This window comes from Anser anser (assembly GCF_964211835.1).
Source record: "Anser anser genome assembly, chromosome: 12".
Taxonomy (NCBI): domain Eukaryota; kingdom Metazoa; phylum Chordata; class Aves; order Anseriformes; family Anatidae; genus Anser; species Anser anser.
In genome coordinates this window covers 13,336,923-13,359,645 of record NC_139733.1, presented here as the reverse complement: position 1 = coordinate 13,359,645, position 22,723 = coordinate 13,336,923, and the positions used below count along the sequence as shown (strand labels likewise).

Below are 22,723 nucleotides of genomic sequence, written 5' to 3'. Positions count from 1 at the left end.
AGCTGAAATAAAAGGGTTAGAATATTATTTCAGTTTTCATGGGTATCATTTCTGCAAAGAAAATTCTGAAATAGATGATGCAAAAGAGGAAGACGCTGTTATGGGCAAGGAAAGATGGTTGCAATTTCTTTATTAATAACATCTTTTCTATTGTGAATGTGTTTTTAATTAATTAGCCTCAGTTAATCTTCAAGTACATTTTTATTATTAGAATGCATTTCAAAATTGTCCTGAATGCAATTTTGTTTGTATGTTTGGTTTGAGTCAGCAGTTTACAGTTTGTACAGAAGTAACATTTGCAATACCAAGTCCTAGAGGAATTTTTCAAGACAACAAGGTTATTTCATATGAGCAGTTAAAAAAATCAAAAAAATTACAAACATCTGTATTTTCTCAAGGGAGACATAGATTATTGCTTACAATGGTGTGGGCTGGAATGTGCCTCTTTCAGCTAGATGAATCCATGTGCCCTTGCCAAGAAAGTTTTACATTTCCCTTTTTCCTCGGCTGCTGTATCCAGCCTTGGCACTCTATGTACTTATTATATTTATTTCTTGGAGTTGCTGGTTCCAGCTTTGGCATTTACTGCATTTCTGTATTTGTCTCCCTATCCCTGTCTGACATCATTCAAGTGAGATCAGGGTGGGAAAAGAAACCACAATTTGGAGCGTGTAGTCAGGTATAATAATAGGAATAAGAGCTTATATAGTGAGAAAAATGATAGACAGTTGGCCAGTTCTGAGCCAGATTGTTCTCCAGGAGTTTTGCCATTGTTTTCAATGAGATCAGAGTTGGGCATTTGGCTGCGGTGAGAACTGGACCTGGGCCATGTGTTTTTTCATCCAGACCATCCCAAAACTCAGGAGTGTTTAAATCTGGCTTCCCCTTGGTGAGACCATGCAGTGCTTGGATGTACACGTGTGTGAGTTGATTATGAATGTGCCATGTAGGCAGAGCCCTGGGGTTATGTTCCCAAGCAGAACTTGCAAGAGGGATTGAGATTGTCTTTGTGCCATCTCCTTGCGTCCTCTTTTTTTAAGACATGCCTGTCCCATGTAATGGCCAGAGTCAGTCTGGCTCACTGTGGTGTCTTTGCAAAGCTGTAAATGCCCAACTGTTATGTTTAAAAAAAAAAAAAAAAAAAAGTTGGTGCTTTATATATTTTCAGGAAGACAATTCTCTATTTGTGCTGATTTCTTGAAGCCTTCTGATGCATAGCTTGAGTTCAAAGAAAAGAGTCGAGACACAAGGCTATCCTGTTAGTCACTGCAGATTCAGAACAGTGTTCTTTAATGCAATAGTTATGCTTGGTCTTGGCCCTCTATAATCTCAATTTGATTTATTTAAACCACTGTGAAAAAATCTGGGAGGTTGGCAAGCTGAATTTCTTAATTCCCTGATTCATTTTCTTTATTTTTTTAATAAAGAAAATGAAAAGAAAACAAGCCTGAGAATTGATGTATGGCGTATACCACAGCCTCTTTGGATGGGTAACACGAATCTGTCACACGTGCTTCAGTTATAAATCACTCTATGCCATAGGGACATTAAGACTCTTTGTACAAATGTACGTGTTGGGAAATTGTTCTGCAAATGCTACATGTACGTGTTCAGTAGCTAATTTGCAATTCTGAAAAACTTGGCTTGTTTACATCTTCTCTAAAGTAACCCAGGGTGCCTGGTCCATGTTAGGAAATGGGCTGCTTTGCCAAATGAAGTTTGGGGGCGGTGGAAGAAAAAGAAAAAATGGAAAAAAGTAGTTAGGTAGTATTGTAGCACAAAATGTCCCAATCTGGTAACCTTTTTTTAATTTAATTTAATTTTGAATTTATTTTTAGCACTAATCATTTCAGAGAGACGTTTTTGTCTTTGAGGGTGGAGTGGGGAGTTCTCTACGTGGATGGAGAGGCCATGTCCTGGCACCACTTCGGTCCTCGGTTCAGGCCATGGGGAGAACATCATCTATGGGGCGTGCAGGGTAGCATCCTCTGCTCAGTCTCTAGAGGCAGACTGTTACAGGCCTAGCTCAAAGAAACTGGACTTCCAAACTGATTTATAGTGGCTAGTGATTTAAGCTCTAAAGATCTTGTTTTGATCCCTGCTATGTTTGTCAAAGTGAGTGTTTTACCAGTCTTTCCACCTAAGATTTATGTAGCAATGTCTGTCTCCGCACAGTTTGAATCTGCCTCCGGTCTGAAGTCCTGAATACTAAGCTTCATTTTTATGTGATTTTTTTTCCCACAAAATTAGAATTAAGTCAGATTTTCTTTGGGGGGGGAGAGGGAGGGGGAGAAAATTTGTGAAGGTTTTCTTGCCCTGAGGGGCAAGAAACTAGTAGCCTGTGACTTACCGTGCCTGTGGACTAGCCAAAAGCCTGATTTCTTATTTTTGAAGGAACTGATAGAGCCAAAGGCCATCTCTCAGGGCAGGCTTTCTGAGATATGAATTAATATTTGATTATCTGTTTTTAGTGTGGACATGGTTGAATATGCCATCTGGAAAGAAGAAGAGCATATATAATTATAAGGCGATATGCCTAGAAAAGGAATCCAAATTTGAGGATGCAGTGAATGAATCAGTGGTTAATTCAAGTGCTTCTGAAGTATTTGGATGATATGATAGACTATTTTAAAAATGCTTTTGTCAAGTCATTGCTCTCTAGTTGTTTACCTGGAAACACAATACCAGCCAATAATAACAGTATGTTGCTTATACGGTACCTTTATGCTCAGCTAATGTGTCTGTAGGTTGATGTGTTCAACAAAACCCAAATCACAGTGAATTCAGAGGGCGTAAATAAATCTGTTGAGTTTAACCTCATGTGTGATTGCAGATGGGAAGGAAGCTAAGTTGCCATGTGAGTCCCGAAGACGTTTCATGGTTTTTAAATGCAACTCAAGCCATCTTTTCTGGTTTGTGGCTAAGCGAGGACTTCGTTGGTGGACCAGAGGTTTTAGATGTTGATGAGTTCAGCCAGCAAACAGTGCTTTACATGAGAAGGGCCCTCTTGTGTGGTCGCAGATTTTCAAAAGTGGATCAGAGTTTTACTTGGCATAGCTTGAAGTTCGGGCCTGGCACGTCGGTAGGCTACACCAGTATGTAGTGGTTGCACTCCATAGCTGCACAGTGCGCAACAGGTTCTTGGAGGACAGGGTGCCGAGGCTGTTCTCCCCACCGTACTGCTTGCTTTGGCCCAGGGACTCTGGACGTTATGTACAGTATGATAAATTGCCTGTCTATTTGTGAAAGCTGCAGTTTCTTACAGAATTGAATAGCTTTCGAAGGAGGTGATATGAAGACTTCTTATATTAAGCCTGGATGTTGTTGCCAGTCACAACACAGTAGGAGGAAGAAAAACTCTGAGGAAGAATTTTCCACAGGGAAAATGGGAGATATTAAGGGAAAAAAAATCTTTTGGAAACACATTAGATTTCAGTGAGGCTTAAGCACTTCATCCAGTGATTTTTAAGCAATTTAGACACCAAAGACTTTGGAATAATCTTTAGCATGCTTTAACCTTGTGTGGTACACGTAGGTTGTAGAGTCTGCATAAGAAAATATTGTGTAGAGTTGAATTAATTCCCCTTTTAGATGTGTAGTCATGAAGATTTAGTCTGATAATGGAAGCTTAATAGTATCCAAGCATGAATAATGTGCAATTATACTTCTGCTGGATTATTTGTATCAAGGGACGATTTTAAGATTACAGTTCAGTACCTATCATTATAAACAGTGAGCATGAGCTGTTGTTGTAATAATAAAATGATGATAGAGATTGTGGTTTCAGCAGAAAAGTGCTGAATTGTGGCAGGCAGTGTGGTTTCTGAAAGACAGGCACGTCATAGGAGGCTGGTGTCCCTTGTGTGAGCAAGCACGCTTTCTCTCAATCTACTCAAATGCCTACATGTTAAAGAAAAAGAAAAGGCAGTTTGATTCCTGCCTGTGACTGTAAGGAAACCAAATAAAGATGACATTGAAATTATGTTTTTTCAGAATACCTATAATGCCCCCATGGGGGCCTATGCAAGGAGTCTGCCTTTAAACCAATGTAAAATGTTGACGATGAGGGAGAATGGTGCTGATTTTGAGTAAAGGAGGAAGGGAACTAGCACGGGGGTCGTTGGATCGAGCTTTCTGCATGTCCTTGCCCACAGAGGCTGACCCCAGCTCTCTCCATATAGTCCCTGTTTGTGCCTAGCCTAGCACCCGCAGTGACTTCAAATTGCTGATCATGCTGTTCACACCCAGTAAAACCCAGCTAAGCTCCGCTCCACGCCCCCTAGCGCTGCAGGATCTGGCCTCTCATCCTTCGTGCTCCCCACACCACCTCGCCCTGCTTACGCAAGCAGGCCAGTGAGCCAAGAGAAACCTCTGAACTCGCTGGCTGTGACAGCAGGCGGTGGCAGCCAGGTTTCTGCTGTCATCTCTCGGAGGCATCGGGCAGGCGGCAGAAGGCGCCAGGGTTCGGGCTCCCAGGGCCTGCCCTCTCCCCAAAGCCTCCTGTCGGGGGAGGCCGTGTTGGCACTGTAGGACCTGCCGCTTGGGACCATGGTGTTGGGGATCAGGGTATATGAAAGGGGAGCACAGAGGGTTTTGGATGCGTGTGTAATGCCTGTTCACCAGCTCGGGACTGGTCTGTCTCTCTTCTGAGCTGGTTTATATCCCCAGGTTTTCTGTCATGCTCCAAGTCGCAATTAACAAGTGCTTGTTTATACAGTGCTTGCTCTAGGCCCTTATTTGCCTAGCAAAGCGTAATGCGCAACATCTAAACAAAGAGAGCAATGTGGGCTAATTAATTCCTGATTTGGGGAATCAAAAGATAAATTTCTAAGTAAACTAAGCTTTCCTAAAACTGCATAACTCTTCCCACCTACTTTCTCTCCTCGTGCACTCCTCCCTGTGTACAATAAATAAAGCAGCCACCCGTGAAACATGCAGCTCAATTGAAAACATAATGTGCTCAGCTGGGGTTTGGAGGAGCACCAAGGAATGATCTTCAGACCATACTGAGAAGTTTTCTGGACACTATGGGAGCACTGCAGTGCCCCAGGCCACCGTGACCAGCATCCGCTGGGAGACAGTGCCTTGCTTGTCCTGTTGGCCAAGTGGGGCCATTTGGGGTAGGGTTGCCTTCAGAGGTGAACTGGAGCCCTAAGACCCAGGTGTGCTGATCTCTGGTCTTCTGGGTGGAGAGGCTCCTTCAGTGGACAGTGCCAAGTATATAAATTGCTGTCTTCTGACTTCCAGAGGGGTGAATGGATAGCTGTTGCCCTTAGCCGCCTTGGTGAGTACCTTCCCTCCATCACGGTCAGTTAAATAAAGCGTGCTACGCTGTAGTAGGAACCCAGGACAGGGGGTATGGTTGTTTCTGGCATGCACTATGTGTAGGATGTCTATAGCTGCCTGCGTCCATGCTCTGTAAGGAGATACCTGTAACACTAACCTCTGCTTGCAGCAACAGCCGACTCTGAGGCTTTTTGGGGAAGGATTTTGTCTGCCTGATGTTAGCCAGGGAATAGAGAGGTGGCTGGTAGCACCACGCGAGACGTCTTTGGTGTGGAGTTGGGTGCACACCCCATCCCTCTGATGTACCCCCCAGTTCCCCTTAACTCTGTGCTTGAATATGGATTTGCATCCCCAAAGTATTTCTCCAGCTCTGAGAGGCTTACTGGGTGATCATTGCTGGTGACTGTGAGCTGACTGGGGAGAGCTGTGCCTCCTGAGCCCTTTCTATTTGGTTTCTGTTGGGGTAAATCCTGAGGGCCTTTCTTCCAGTTTCAGTCAGACCTGTAATTGAATTTCTCTTTCCAAGACGTTCTAATATCAATGTCACTGGAGGGTGTTCATTAGCTGAACACAAGATACTTACTGGGGCTGGTCCAGGGATGGCTGGGAGGTTTTATATGGGGGCTTAGAGAAGATAGTTGGGTTTTTAAAACTTGGGTTCAGTGGGAATATCACCTGTCAGCATCTGGCACGATAAATTGCTGGGTCAGTTTGTTGACAAATGTTAATGAAAACTAGGAGTGGGACCAGAAATGCCCCTGATCTACACCACTCAAAGCTGTATTTTTGTTTTCTTTTAGCATCAAGGGATACACAGGCACAGCTAAAAAGCCATTCTGGAAAAAAAATTTTGAAGTTTAAACACTTTGTTCCTACTCGTGGGAGCTGAAAATTCAAGCTCACTGTAAACAACCTTGGAAAACATTTTACATTTCCGGAGTTTTGAGTCCAAACGTTTCCATGAAGCAGTGACACAGTTCGAGGGTAACAACACACTTTGTTTCTTTTCTTTAACATAATTTTTTTCTGAGAGTTGTACAAGTGTGTGTTTTGTTTTTTTTAATACTACTCTTGCTTTCTGGGACAAACATCTCCCTTCTCAGAGTAGATTTTGGTCAGAGGTGGGGAAAGGGAAATGTGTACTTCCTTAAATAAATATCTATATGTGTTTTTAGTATTTTGGGTATTTTATTTTTCAAGCAGAAAGTTGACTTTTTTTTTTTTTTTTACAACCATTGGTTAGTACTATGGAAAATGCACAGAGCTGTTTTGGCTGGATGGAGCAAAGCAGCGGGTTAAATTTTAGCACATTTAGCAGCACAGAGATCTCTCTTCTGTGAAAGACAGGATTGTATTATGTAACAGCCCGGCTGCCAAATACTTCTGCTGGCAGCAGTCAGCCTTCTATGCACCATTGACATCAAAACCTAATGAGGTTTGATCCAGAGGAGGGATTTGAAAGGACGTCTTGTTTTTCTTCAATCTTCACAAACTGAACTTGTTTAAAAAGGGGGAGAAAAAAAAAGATACAGAGTCTTATTTGATAAATGAGGAAAAACAGTGGTTTTTTCTCTGAAGTTTTCACTGTTTATTGGTTTAACAGCTATTGCTCAGAACAAGTCATTTCTATTTACGGTGTTTATCATATCAGCTAACCTTGTGTGTTGGATCGAGGGGGCTGGAGGTCAGGTCTCCATGTTTTCCCTCCATGGGGGCTTTCTGACAGCTTACCTTAGTATCTCCTGTGCCTAATATTTATACAGCGTCACATTCAGTAAACACAGGACCAAGCAAGCGCCCCACTTTGTATACCATGCACAGTAAGTAAAATGCTTCAGAGAGTAAGTGGCGACAAGAAACACAGGGCTGTAACAAGGTGGTGTACAGGGACACCCAGCTCCATGAAGGCTGCTACAGTGCTAGAAGCAACATAACACGATACTGTGCTATATTATTGTATAATAAAGCAGATCTTGCTAATGCACCAAAAACTGTAAGGAATATTCTGCTGGATAATAGCAAAGATTTATCTAGCCTGGCGTCCTGTTTGACAGCAACTGGCAAGGAAGGCTGAAAGAAAGAGATCAGGGAGCAGGGCATGTGTTGAGTGGTCTGTCCCCTGGAGCAATGCTGACCTGCAGGTTAGCCATCTCCTGAGATGGAGATTTCATAGATTGTGACTCTCTGAACATGTTTAATCCCATTTAAGCTCTTATCATGTGGTCATAAGCCTTCAGTTTGTTGCTTGGAAAACCTTTTCCTCTGGCTTGTTTCAAACCCATGTGGAAAACCTTTTCCTCTGGTTTGTTTCAAATATGCTCTCTGCTTACTTGGACCTAGGTTACTTTCTCCACATCATCTTATATAGTGACAGAGGAACACGCCAGCTCGTGTGAATGTGGCGCAGCGCTGGATCAGACGTCTCGCTGTCACATGTGTAGCGCAGGCATAGCTGGTATTGGCATAATACAGCAAGATTTTAGCCTGCCTGGTCATCGTTATGTTTTAGGGGGGTTATCATGACAGAACTGTGGTTAAGAATTTGAAGCAAGAATGAGGTGAGTTTACAGACATTTGTTAGGAGCAGCTTCCCATGATGTGTAGTGTACTTTGTGCATCTGTAAAAAGGGAATGCGAAGCTTCTCATATGAAATAAATAGCAGAGTTGCCAACACTAGCAAAAATGAAGGCAGATATGAATGTATGCTTAGCATATTGAATGTTTTACACAAATACAGTGCTTGCCTCAGAAATGTATGAAAGATCATATCAACTTTGCCTTGCCCAGGAAATTCACTATCCTTTTGTTCACTTACCAGCAGGGAAAGTATTGTAACCAGCAGTTTAATATCCCAAAAATCCCTGAGCAAGTCAGTGGCAGAGCTGGGAGTACAGTTCAGGAACAATGTCTTTCACTTACATATTTAGTCTCCTGACCGCATTTCTCTGGAGAAGTATTTCTGGTCACGGTGGTGGAGGTGTTAAATGAAGTTGGGCAGTTACTCTTGTATTTCTGCTTTCATCTTGAAAGTTTCAGGACTCTTGCCTGTTCAACAAGTCTTGTCAAAGCTGTTCAAGAAAAAAACTGCAGAGCCCAGGATTATCAGTACTTTTTTGTATTCAGAGCTTCAGCTGCTGCCAAAGGTCTCTGGTGATGGTAGCATGTGTAAGGAACAGAAATGCGCTGATTAAGTCCAATAAACTTGAGCGTCTGTGCGTGTTACCAAGAGTATGGGAGGGGAATGTGAATGATGAACGGCATTGCCGCGTGATGGGACTGCACTTTGCATGCAGGTCTCAGCATCCGCTTCTCTCCCCTAGAACAGCTCCCAGTGTGCCAGGGTCCTGAGCAGCTACAGAAAGCTGACTGCTTGTGAGGTAACCTGTTAGAGGAATGAGATTTGTTTTTCCTCTCTTCTTTTCTCCCCCTACATTTTCCTTCCAAAGTCCCAGTGTGTTTCATGTCAGTATTGTGCCAATTAAAACATTTCTGTTTTTAAAAATGGTATATGGTAAAAGTAGTCTGGTGTCACAAGACTGGAGATCTCTTCCCTAGGAACGAGTCACTAAACCAAAAGCTTTTTGGTGTAGTGCTATAATGTACGTAGACACTGGGCCATGCACTTGGAAAGATCCAAATAAGACCCTCAAGCCCTGACCCGAGTTAGATTTCTTGAAGTGCACAGATCTGAGTGGCTTTCAGAGAGCTGCAAGAAGAAAAGGTAAAGCAGTGAAACAGTCTTCAGAAAACAGCTCAGAAAAGGGACTGCCCATAGAGCAGTGAGTGATGGGGCCAAGAAACTGCTGAGTCCCTTGGAAAAGGCAGTGTGTGCAATCACGTCCATTTTGTTATCATATCAGTATCTATTTTGTTACCTTGATTAAGTTAGGGATAAACAGAGGGTTAGAAGATTCTGCTTGTATATCCTGGAAATTGTGGGTGTAATGAATATATCCTGATTTTAACAGCCACAGCATTTGTAGGAATGGGTTGCTTTAACAACAGATATTGGAAAACCAAGCGCACAAGATCAAATCTTTGTTTTCTTTGTCCCTTGAGCAAGCTGGCTGGGGACACATTTTTTATAACCCTCCTCATTTACAGATTGCATTCACGACAGAAAATCTTGGGCTAGGAAAGCATTTGTGCCCGGTTTGAAGTTTGCTTGGTTTTATGTGTGGGTTTGTACCGTCTCAAGGAATCCACACTTGAATTTTGAGTTCCACAAATAAACATCATACTGCTTCCCTAAGTACAACATCAGTAGGACAGCAGAACAGTGCACAGTCCTTTATGCCAATAATCTTACAAGCTTCCTGAGTAGAAGACAGCTAACCTGAGTTAATTGCCAGTACACCAAGGTATTGGAGCAGGAGAACTGCTCTGGCACAGGCGTTGCAGTGATTTTCTTACTTGCATTAGCGGAGGGTCTACAACAAGCATGTGAATTTTAACTACTGCAGCAGCAAATTCTGTCAAAAAGAAAGAAAATCAGGTAGCTCTTCAAGCTTTTAAAGAGTACTTGTTTACTGACAGAATCAGTGCAAGACCATGTGCTCACTGACAACAAAGAATAGAACTTTATCCCACAGCACATCAAGGCCAAAACTCACCTGTGTGAGAGAGAAGATTTTAGTGTGCTGGGAGCTGTAGTCCTCCAAAGGTGCTCAGTCTATAGAAAAAAGCACATGAGGTATCCAGATACTAATTCTCATCAGTGTCAAAACTAAGAACTCTCTAGAAAGGAAAGAGTTAACTTGGTTTTCGATGGAAAACTGCTCGTCTTGTCCAGTTGTTGGCACTTGTCAGTGGACCCAATCCATCAGCGGGACATGGTGCTGGTGTGGGGCTGGCATTTGTGATGGGACAGTGCACGTGGCCCTAGTTTTCTGTAACACTTTTTTTGGAATGAATTGAATCATTTTGCAATTCAGCACGGACTTCTCAGTGAAAGTAGAAGTTGCTTAAAGGATGGACTTAGTAAAAACAGTGTTGTCTAAGAGCCTGTTTTAGTACCCCAATTTGGTGTGACTCTCATTGTTTGTGGAAGAGTTGCATTCATGTCAAAATATAGCGATGAGAGGATGAATCATGTTCTGGAATCTTTAATGCAGAAAAGAAAAACATGTAATTTAAGTTGGAGTGATTTATAGTATGAACCCATTCCATCAGGGGCACATCTGAAGAAGTATGAAGGGTGTCCTCATATTTACAATACATGAGCCAAAACCAGAGAGCGTGGTGTCCAAGTTGTTTTTCACAAACCAGGCATGACACCCTCTTCTTGACATCGCCTGACAACTAGACATTGTTAGTGGGTTATGTTAATGTATATTAAGGCAGGAAAATTGTTGGCATTTGCTTGATAATTAATTCAGAAATGATGACATTTGTAAAGCCTTTACAATGCAGTTTATAAGAGGTTATTTCAATACATGTATTGCAGCAGAGCACAAGAGGGGATATTTGCATAATGCCTTGGATGTGCTCAGACTTTCCTCAAATCTCTGTATTGATGTGGCTACCACAGGCTTGGGAAAATGACAGAAAAGTGCCAGACTTGGCAAAGCCCAGAATACAGGTTTGGCTCCCAGTATGTGCAAGCTAGCTCTAGACAGTGCCCGATTTTGAAGCCAGGTGGTGTGCCCCAGTATTTCATCCTGTCCTTGTTCTGGGACCATGGTGAGTCCCAGAAGCCAAGGCAAACACAAAGCTAGCTTTTGCTGGGTTATGTTTGGCTGACATTTCCTGAAGGGAAGAGCTCAGGAAAATAAAAATTTAATATTTATTGGGCATCATAATAAAAATAGGAGTAATAGCAGCTCATTAAACAGAGCAGTTGCATTTCCCTCTTTTACTTCTGAGAGGCCAGTGGGAGAAACAAGCAAAGCAGTCTGTAGCGGGGAGAAGGGATTAATTCTCCCTTTATCTAGCAGAAAGGAACATTTTCTGCAAAACTACTTTGGGAAGAAACTATTTATTCTGTATTTGAAAGGCTGATTAGGTAGCCCAGATCAGGTATAGCCTAGATCACGTATAGCCAACCACTATCTTGCAGGAAACAAACAAACTTTCCATTAGTTCTGCTCTTTGGTGGTTTAAAATGGCCGTGGATGCAGCGTTGGAAATAGCTGGGAACATCTGGAAGGGACTGCATGTTCCACTAGCAAGACCATCTACCTAGACCTGGGGTACAGTGTACCAACCTGTCAGCTGGAATTTTCTACCTGTTCTCTCAGTTGTGCCCTGTTTGCTTTTTTTGTGAGTTCGATGCTGTCAATGTTTAGACTTACCTCTCTGAGCTCTTTGGGTGGAAAAAAAAAAAAAAAGATGATGGGGTTTGGATAATTAACCACTATTTTGCGGTATTTACTGCGACGTTGTCTCCTGTAGTGTTTGGCACAGAAAAAGGATTGGGAGCTAAATCCAGTAAAAGATGCGAATACCTATGTGTTGTGTAATTTTCCTTGTAGCTATTTAAATTCAGCATTAACAACCCCAAAGGGGCAAAAACTAAGTAATTATCATTTCCTATGAGCTAATGTAAGGAATTCTGAACCGAGCATGGTGGTTTTCATAAATCTCACTCTTGTATGTGCACTCATCTAATGCAATATATAAGGACCCGTAAAGTCCCTAAAGGTGGGTAGCACACAGCTGGCCTTTGGGGCTGTGGGAAGAGAGTAGCAGGTAAATGAAGGCAGATACTACATCTGCAGGCTCCTCAGGTCCACCTTGCCTGTTGGATGACCCTGAAGATGGTAAAATAGGAAAGGGGACTTCTTCCACATCAGCAAAGGAGAAAAGAGATGTGTGGGAATGTGCTGGATACCTGTAATGGTCACCTTGCTTTTTCTGTCTTCATCTCTAGGGTGGAAAACTTGGGGGTGATAAAATGTGGACGCAACCCCATTTTTCCTAAATAATTTGCAGGAGTTCAGAGAAGGCCAAGAGGTCTTTTTACCAGAACTGGATTATTGTAGCCACAGCTTTTGGTACTAAGGCCATGAGGAGCCAGAGCTGCAGAACAGATCAGTGGATAGATAGCCTGTCCCTAAAGCCTTGGGACTTCATCCAAACAATGCAACCTCAATAGCATTGTCCTTCACTATCAACAAAGCACTCTGCACCTGGTTCATGTGTTACTGATACCACAGGGCTTCCTACCTTACAGTACTTTGTGCCTGACACATATGGAGAAAGGAGCAGATGTGTACCATTGTCATAGACTCATAGAGTAACTATGGGTGGAGGAGACCTCTGGAGGTTTCTGGTCCAACTTCCTTCTCAAAGTAGTGTTAACTTCCAAGTCCACATAAACAGGTCTACCCAGGGAAGCATGAGAATTTAGTCCATCATATTTGATGGTATATTTGGGTACTTACTACAAATAATGTGTTCTAGCTTATTGTCTATACCTAGCATTTTATCCCAAAGTGATCTTCCATTTTGAGGTTCTGCTCGAAAAACAAAAGGTAATATCTTAATATTTAGCAAATGTAAGAATAGGCAGGATAGTAGAACTGCTTTCTGGCACTGTGTATTCCAAGAAGAATCACAAATTGATTAGGGAAGCTTTTTTAAAAAAATGATTCTGGGGATCTGCCTTTAGCCATGTTATGCATTTATTCTTGGAAAGGTTGCCGTGTTATGATGTTTTAGGTTAGACACACCAAAGTTAAAAGTTATACTTCCCTCAGCTTTATCTTCTGATCTTGAAATGAAATCTCAATGTATTTGTAGACTGGGGAAAAAGACAGACCCAAACCCAGCAGCAACAAATTGTTCCCTTCATGATACAAGGATATACTTTTATTGGTTTATGGATTTGTTTCCCCCTTGTCACTTGGCTGCATTGCAGAGTCATAATCATTACCTTTTAACACCAGAATGAAGCAGATTTGCTCCGTATGTCTCATACTGTATGTTGCTCCATTATCTGCTCTAGCTGTGCCCATAGCCCTGTGACTCCCATGTCAATGCTGCAAGAGCCAGTAAATCGCAAGCTCTTGGCAATAGCAGCAACTATTCCCCCTGCAAATATTGCATTATATTCCCTGGCAAAAGAGAACATCTAATGGAGTACAGATGATGTGAATTAATCTCCGAATAAGCATTTAATTTGTTGGCCAAGATGTGATTGCCCTTTTTTTGTAGCATTCTCATAATGAACATAAAAAGATTACAAGATTTGTGAATGTAGTCAGTCCTGTGGAAGCTCTGGCAGCTGTCTCTGCTTTGACTTCATTTTTTTCCCCTTAGTAATTAAAAACACTTCTACATGTTCAGAACCCAGCCATCATTATGGGCACTTCCAGAACAAGATGTGGGATTCAGAGCTCCATAACCTCACTTAGCCCCTTCCAGCCAGAAAAGCTGAAGAAAGGTGAGATGAGACTTTGTTTGAAAAATGTATTTCTTGCACAGGTTATTAGAACTGAATATGTTGGTTTGTCTACAAGCACATGAGTTAAAACTATTGCTGTTGCTGAGATGCAGGACACTGAGACGTATCCCTCCTCTTGGGTAAACCTTGCTTTCATTAGGCTCAGCAAAGAGCACGCCGCAGTGGCCTACAATAAATCTCAACCCCAACCATTTCCAAAGCACTGTATAACATGGAGGAGAATAGATTTTGGTAATTACATAAAACTTTGGTTAAAACTACATAGAATACATGTGAATATTCACAAACTCGTTAGCAGAAGATGAGAGGAAGACCTTGTGACTTTCCGGACAACGGGAGGGTCTTGCACCAGGAGTGCGTTTACATTATGACAGAGGAACTGGAAACGGGGAGGGATGAGAGAGATGAGTAGAAAATCCGGAAGGTTCTTTTGAACTGATCCTGGAAACAGTGGGGTGTAGATAAGATATTGCAGGCAAGCTTGTCTTGGATCAGAGAAATCAGGGGGCTGGGGGACCTGGATCCCAGCAGCACTGCACTAGACTCCATCCTACAGCTTGTGGGGTCTCCGGTTCCTGATGCAGCTGAAGCTACGTGCCTGCTCTGACCAGGATGGGGCTAGCCCTCATCTCCACCTTCTGCATGGGGCAAGAAGCTGGGGAATTGCACTGGAGAGGTCGGTGCCATGGGCAGCTGGGGAGGATCCATGAATAGGGGACTTCACCATCCTCTATGGCAAGAAGCAGTCGTGGCCTGAAGGAATGGAGATGCGGTCAAGGACTTAGTGTTTAAAAAAGGAGGTGGTGACAGGAAGATTTGCAAGCAACAGATGTGGAGAAGAAGGAGAGTTCAGGGTCAAGGAGGATGGTGCTGCTGGTTCAGGGGCAAAAAGGAGGCAGCTGGAGACGGGGTGGTGGGTGCTGGGCCATGTTCGAAAGTGGGCTTCTCAAATGGCTGTCACTCTTTTTGGCAGTTAGTGCATGTGGCAGGTTGGCACAGCTCAGAGCCATGTTTCCAGCCCCTGGGGCTCTTGGTTGCAGGGGAAGATTTTCTTCTCCAGTGTGTTTCTGCAGGGCTGGTGTTAGGAGGTGGGAAAATGTCATCTTGGGCTAAAGCCAAGGAGTGGAGGAAAGATAGCTGGGGTTTTATTTCTGGTCCCAACACAGGTGTAAGGTTTGCAGGAGTCATTTAACCTCCCATTTTCCTTAATATAGAAGAGAATAATAACCTCTTTTTATCTTGTAAGGATATTTTAAGGCTTAATTCCCTAGTGAAGCACATCTGAAGTAAAAATTGCTGGTGAGAGGTAGAAAACTGACAGCAATGCTCACACATCTGGGACTTTGTTAAAAGTATTTGACTGTTAACCCTTACCCCATAGGACATCCACATTTTGGCATCCGTTCTCCTGTTTTACAATGTTTGTGCAAGTGTTGTTTGCTGTTTTCCCGGTTAAACTCATGTGACGAGGTCAGATGGCTTCTTGTCTGATACAGAGATGTCAGATCGACTTTGACAGCAAACTGCAGTGGGGCCCAACCACCAACATCAGGTGCCCTGTTGTAATTTTCCCTATTCTGTAGCAGAGTGCTCAGGGGTGATACAGCCAGGTCTAGATTCAGTGCAGTTCAGCTGACGGGTAACTGGGAACACTAGGAAAAAGAAGAGCAATTTCTTTACAGCAATTTGGGTAAAAATGTACCCATTCCTCCTGTGGCTCTCATATGTCACAAAAATTCCCAGAGCATATGCCGCATGATTTTCAAGGATGATGAACACTCACATTTCCTTGTGTCCAATGGAATCATGACATTAATTTATTTACCGACTGGCTGACTTCTAGCAAGAAACCCCAAGAAGGGGAAGTGCAACGTGACTGTGAGTTTCGCAAATTGACATGATGCAGGAAAATCTTAAACATCTTGAAAATCTTTTTTGTTAAAATTGCATTTTTCACGTTCATTAGGGTTCTCTTTGTTCTGCAGTGTGGGAGGGAGGAAAAAAACAAGGTCTTTCTTTTTTAATGTGCACTTTGCTTTGTGTACCTTAGGACGTTCACCATGTGGAGGAGCCATATAGATTGGCTAACCTGTCCCGTGTGTGATAAAAGCGTCAAGTACCAGGTACGATGGGGATACTTTTGTACTGATGGGCCGCTCTGCTCAGGAATAGTCAGTGTTCTCCTGGGCAGATAACCTCTATAGACAAGAGAAGAGAAGCAAACTCAGCCAGGAGGAAGCATTTTTTTTTTGTTATTTTATTCCTGTTATATGACTGGGAGAGAAAGGTGCGAAAATGATGCAGTTTTCTTGGGTTTGTTGGGTGTTTGTGACAGAGCTGCGCTATAACCTAGTCTGCTGGCACCTGGCATTTAACTTAGCCATTGAACTGCACTCGTTCTCCCCTGAGCCTCAGAGGTGACTGATCATTTTAAATTACTCCTCAAACTGATTGATTGAATTCCATCTATATGGATCTATTTTACTGTTAAGAGAGCTGCTGCGTGTTTCACTGGGATTCCCCCCATCTTCCCACCCCTGCCCCTGGGGTTTGCTGTGTGCAGTTTTGTATCCCGTAAGTTTTCCTTGAAAATTCAGATTCATTCACTTCCATGAATGCACGATTCACAGTGGAGCTGACACATTTCATTAAGCTCAGCACATTGCGTAGAGGCTTGGCAAAGGGTCCCTGGGCTTTATTCAACCCAGACACACCGTGTGACCAGCTGTCACAGGCTGTGTTGTAAAATTAGAAGAAAACCATAAAACAGAGTTGAGGGAAAGGAAAAAATTGTCCCTCTCTGGGGACAGCACTTTGAGTTGTGACAAAAGATTCTCAGAGCTCATCAGACGCACACAAAAGCTTTGTGCAGAACTCAGCTGGTTTCATTTTGCATGCTTGAACGTTATACCGTGGGTAGGTGCCACCGTACAAAGGATTCACCTTGTTCCTGCTGCAGCACAAAGTTGTGCTTTTAACCCGCTGTCCAGGGCACATAGCTGCTGGTGGAACAGTGTATCCTTTTAACCAGGCTGCAGGATTAAAAACAACCTGTAAAAACATTGTGTCTGCTCTGTTACATTAGGGAACAGTGTTAAGAGTGGAGAGTTGTGCAGCTCTTTTTGTAAAGGAGCTAAAATCTATATTCACTAGATCTTGCTGAATCTGGGGTAGGTGGCCACACATACTGATTGTCCTCATTTTGCAGAGCTCTTTTTCCCCATGCTGTGAGGTAGCAGCACGTTGTGGCATTCTTCACCATACAGATGCATCTGAGCATGGGTTTTGGGGGGCTGTTATGTGGCCCCAACCCTAAGCACTGCAAAGCTATGGCCTCTCCTGTTGACTCCGCATAGACAATGTAGCAGGGTGGTTATCAGAGTGCTTTTCATGCATAGGATGATGGATCAGGAGAGGGGGACCTGGAATGCATGTGTTTGAGGCCTCCTTTTGGGGAAACATCCAGCAGGAATCAGCTGGTGCGTGAGGTTTGTGGTATCTGATTAAATATTTAGACTTGTACGTGTTTGAATGTTAGGACTCTGTTGCATTTAAGGGATCCTTTGGAGATACTGAAGGCTTTTCTGTGTTTCCTTTTGATGTCAGATGTCTGAAACAGGACTCCCCCAGGTAGTGGATATGAGGAAACTATGTCCTGAGTGAATTGTCCACAGTCAAACAGCAAGTGAGTAACAGAGCCGGGACAGAACTCCCATTTCTTGACTTTCAGTGTTGCAGCCTAACTACCAGGTGTCGTTTTTATTGTCACTGTTTTAGATAATTGGATGATGTATAAATAGGTCATAGCTTTGGTAGAGAAATAATTGCAGACCTCAAGGCACTGATAGATGACTACTGTAGATGCTAACAAAATTAGTTAATCAACGGTGGTAAAATTATATCATCATCCAGTAAGTGAAGCATGAAACACTGCGACTGGAATCTGTTCCGCGCCTGCTGTTTACCTTGACTCATGCCAATTTATAAAATGGGTTAAGCTATTTCCATTCTAGCATCATGTTCTCCATGTGGGAGAAAGCTTGCCTAATGAAATGCTTCCAAGTGAAAAATTATGTTCCAAAGCTCATTAATCTCTTTCCTCTATGATAAGGAGATGCAGTTATATGTCCGTGATGAATCCTGACCCCTCTGGTGCAGAGGTGGTAGCAGAACTGTGTGCAATGTGGAAATGAAATACATGTTAGGTTCACATTTGTTTATATTTAAGGGCCGCACATAACCCTGGATAGAAGAACAGCTTCTTGAAGGCGTCAACTGGCAACTGCAGTGACTGTTCCGTGTGATGCTATCAGTTCCATTCATCCCTTGTAATTGGGTCAGTTTGTTGAAAAGCAGACAACGAAGCTGCTGAGGTGTGTCAGTACAGTAAAGGAAGGTTTCGGTCCAGGCCTGTTCTCAGTTGGACTTGGTGGTGTCAGGTCCCTGTTCCGTACGCTGACACAGCTCGAGTACTGGAGAAAGCCCCTGTGTGCTTCATGATCGCTCTGGCTGTGCTCTGGGGTGGATTTGGGCCTGGAAAAGACCGGGCAACCTGGTTTCAGTAGGTATACTGAAGTAGTAGGTATACTCTTTTTAAGCATAGTACCTTTGAGTCTGAGTTACAGCAGAAAATATCAGGCTAATCCAGCATGATACACTGCACAGGAACAGATGTGGCTTTTTGCAATACACAGGCAGAGATCCTACTAGCAGCATTATTCTCTTCATAAATGGGTTGAAAAGGAACTCAGACATAGGGAAGCAGTAGGACAGTACCCAGATCCACAGACAGCGTTGTGAATGGGTGTGTGGGGTGACAACGCGAGGAAAACTGAATTATGATCTTAGGGTTCTCGGTGCCTTATCCATAAGGAGGTGGTAGCATTCAGCATCTCAAAAGATTTAACCCAGGAAGGGATATCTGGCATTTTCCCTTATTTTTGTTGTGCTCCTATATGTTTTTTATGACAATAAACATCAGGTACGGCCATTCTATAAGCCATATAGCATGCTCGCACACAGAAATGCTTTTCCCTGAGGAGCTATGGGATTTCACAGCACTTTTTTTTTTTTTTTTCCCCTTTTTTCCAGCTGGGGATCTGAGGAACAAGGCTGTTTGTCAGGCAGCGTTTTTGTCTGAAGTGGGATGTGACTGGCCTTCCCAATGAAGGGCTTTCAAATGGGCTGCCTGGGGGATCGTACAACAAACTTGCCCTCTCTGCAGTAGTAAAAGAGCGGCTCTGATGTAGCTGGCCTAGCAAAGCAGATTTACAGAAGCAAAGGCCTCTCGAGGGAGCAAAGCCAGCTGGAGTGTCCTCTTGACTGAGCAAATCGTAAAGGGGGTCCTTATTCTGCTGGGAAGAAGTTGTGGGATTGGCTTTACTCTCAGCCTTTGGCAAGAGGGACGTGTCCGCAGCAGGGAGAGGGTTTTGTACTGAAAGTCTGCATGGTATGGCTACACTCCTTCCTCAGCACAGGGCTTTCTTGGCTCTGGCTGGGGGGGCTAGGGAAGGCACAATTGAATTGAGAGCGATCCTACAATCACTTCACTAGCAACAGGAGCTCGAACAGGCCCCAGATCTGCGGAGGAAGGATGTACATTCATGCTGCTTTTATTCTTTTGTCTGCCAGCGTCAGCTGAAAAGTCCTTAGGCTTTGCATCTTACTGTCTGTTTGATGCTCTTTGTTTTTCCAGACAGGGGTTTGTATTGATTCAGAAATAATCAAGTGGTTCTTGTCATCCTCAGTCCTGCTATTAGGCATTTTAAGTGTGTGTATGCGGACAGAACTGCCTGCCTGATGTGTGCAGTGACTGTCACGTGTAGGCTCAGGCGTTTTGTTTGCAACTTCTGAAGCCTCTTCCCAAAATAGTTAGTAGATGCATTTTTACCTTTTGATAGATCCATTTTTCCCTTTTTTGTAAGGTATTATTTGTAAAAAGAAGGAAAATGACTGATGCTGTTCCCTTGGGGTTTTTATATCCAGAATGACCCCTCACCAAATGTAATACTACCAGACTGGGCAGCAAGGTTTGATCCTCAGAAATGTGATGGCTTAGGCCTTTTTAATTCAAATTCATGTCTCTGGAAATTCATTTAGCAAGAAAAGCTCATATGGAAGCAACATCTTTAAGTATATGCAGTTCTTAAAACCTGGTTTTGAGGTTTTGAAGGGTAGTTTAGCTTTGGCAATTGACCGTTGGTGTGACAATTACCGTGTTTTCCATGGTAATGGCTGTTACTTTTCTTCAGTCCACAAAAAAAAAACAAAAAAAAAACACCACCACCACCAAAAACTGTAATTCTGTTGAGCAGGGATACCACAGAGTCAGTCTGGTACATGTGAACCAATTGATTTCTAACAGACTTCAGAAATGGACTGCTTTCTGAAATAAGAATTATCACTAGCATTAAAATTAGTGAAGATGAATTTCTGCTCTCAGTAAATCCAAGGTTTGAACATAGAGAGAATGACAGATAGCATTTCATTTACCAATTGACATCTTGGTAATAATCCCCCTGAATAAAAATCATGGACATAAAAGCATTTGCACAGATGTGTTGTACAAATAACGTACCTCTAGATGTGGAAATACCCCTGGAGCCCTCTAAGGCAAGAACCCAAATCAAGGTAGGACAAACGCGTGGAAAGTGTAGCGTGAGCTACATCCGTGGTTTAGCTGTGGGGTAACTTACCATCTCTGTACCTCAGTCTTCCCATCTGCAGTCTGTGAACAGTAACACCACGCTTCTCAAAACTGTTGGGAAAATTCACGGATGAGAGTTTATAAAATAATTTGAGGTCCTCTGGTAGCGAAGTGACATATTTAAATTAGAGTCAGAACTGCACCAGATACTATGTTCATGCATGGACCATGGCTTGATTCAGATGCTGTAGGTAAATCTAAATCCGTGCCATGGTCACTACGTCTGCAGAGAATGGCTGTTTTCCTTTTAATCTGCTGTTCTTCAATGGGTCTCCAGCCTTTTCTAGCCTGTCTTCGTGAAATGAATTTTCCCCATTCAAAAGCAGCAGCGTTTTATTTTTGTTTTAGCTGTGCTTGGGAATGCAGAGCAATTCAATCAAGAGGAAAATACACCATGAAAAGCTCTGAAAGCCCTGAGGTCAAGGATCTGAAGTTACCCACAATATTAATGACAAACCAGTGGCTGCGCCATGGCAACGGACAGAAGAATATGTGGCGTGGAAACCGTAAGTAGTGTGGGGCTTTGAAAGAGCACAACCGGGAGAAAAATGGAAATTACATGATGTTCTCTCTGTTCTGTGCTAGGACAGCCATGTACAGTCTAATCCCTAATGTTGGCAAGTCCAAGATTTTCAAAAGGGCCCTGTAAGAGATGGAGAAAGGAGTTGGTTTTGCAATTAGGCTGCTGAAAAGTTTTTTAAAAGGAGAAAGGTTTGGGCAGGAGAAAGTTAAATAAAAATGCTTTATAAAAAAAAAGAAAAAAAAAAAGGAAGGATGTTGGTGTTATGGGATCTCCACGCTTGGATTCTCCTCTGGGATCCCCTGCTTGGTCCAAGTGAGTCACTATGAAAAATCAAGTTGGTGTTTGACTTGATCAGAAACACGAACCTCAGCTCCTTTGTCAGAGCTGGGAATAGCAGCAGTAAGTTGGGCTGATTCAGAGGATGTTTGGGTTTCTTGTGAGGTGAAAGAATTGTTTGCAAAACCACTTCTAGATAGAGTAGCCTGCTACTATTTACTTTTGCTAGAAGGCTGTGCTTCTGTGACCATCTCTGCTGGCTTGTGGTACAGGGGACAATAAATGGAAGATGGGGAGGGCTTGACCCATCCTGCTCTTGCACAGCACTGCTAGGGGAGAGGTATCGAGGCAGGGAGAGTGGCAGCTTTCTGCTGCAGGGCCCAGAGAAAACTACGGTTCTTATGGTCAGAAGTGTGAGAACTGTATCAGAAAAAGCTGAATAACCTCCATAAGAGTGGTCCTGCTGTAGTCATGGCCCTACTGTCACCTTCATTCTGCTAGCAGGTGAGGCACTGATGAGATAACTCTCTTAAACATGGGACACTTTTACCTTGCATAAACCTCCTTTTGCTGGCTGAGCAGTGTGGCACCTATGGTTAGTCTGCACCAATTTGTACTGCTCTGGTTCAGGCTTCCACAAACGTTTTTCTTTTGGCACCAATGACCGCAGCAAGTAGCTGACAGTGATGAAACTGGGCTGTACAAGCCACTGGTGATCCACATACCGTGACTTGGCTACCCCAATCTAGAGCAATTGTATTTTTGTTGTCATATTGCACAGTGTGCCTGTTCTCAGGTGGCACACATCAGCATTATGGCTTGAAGTCAGTGCCAGCACTTGCAACTTTGCATGTTGTTGTTCTTCACAAATGCCCTTTTTGCTCTTCTCTTTAGCTGCGTGAGCACTGCAGCCATATAGCCTTGCACAGAGCTTTGTATATGTGCAGGCTTTTTTTCCTTTTTTAAGCCATCCCCTACTTTTCAGAACGCTGGTGTTATAGTTAGTGACTCAAAACCGGGTCATGCTAAACTGGATTGCTGAGCAGCCCGTGGTTCTGTGCTGCTGTAAGAGCTGTTGCTGTAGTATTTGTTCTGTACCCTGGCTATCAGATGACCTAATTCTCTTTGTGAGAACAGGCAGCGCACTTGAGCAGGGAGAGATCTGAGGACAGCCCCGTGCAGGAATCTGCCCATTGAATCTGGTGGGTTAAAGGAACTGGCTGGCAACAAGTGAATGAGAACACGGAAAAGAAGCATATAAGGCCTGGGGGGAGGAGGAGAATGGTAGGAAAGCAGCTTGACCTGGAAATGGGAAAAAGCAACAGAAGAGGGTGGCATGACTTTGTAGAAGTTCATTAAACATCAGTAGCAGAGTGGGCAGGGGAAGGAAAACCACTGAAATCAGAGAAGAACATTAAAAAAAGAAAAAAAGTTCCCTAGATAAAGGATAAAGGCAAGAACTGGGGAAGCAGTGAACTTTGCCGTTGCTGTAAATGCTGCAGAGGATTGCTTAGCACCTAAAAT

The 22,723-nt window shown here is 43.2% G+C and overlaps 1 protein-coding gene across 1 annotated transcript in view; it reads left to right on the top strand.

Annotated features, from left to right (window-relative positions):
- Nucleotides 1-20,392, top strand: part of LOC310880010 (uncharacterized protein) — a 96,977-nt gene extending 76,585 nt beyond the window's left edge. The window contains exons 9-10 of the mRNA XM_083795128.1: nucleotides 15,745-15,817; nucleotides 17,301-20,392. Of these exons, the coding sequence (XP_083651254.1) occupies nucleotides 15,745-15,817; nucleotides 17,301-17,357 (130 nt within the window). The 3' untranslated portion in view covers nucleotides 17,358-20,392. The remainder of the gene's footprint in view (nucleotides 1-15,744; nucleotides 15,818-17,300) is intronic.
- The last annotated feature ends 2,331 nt before the right edge of the window (nucleotides 20,393-22,723 follow it).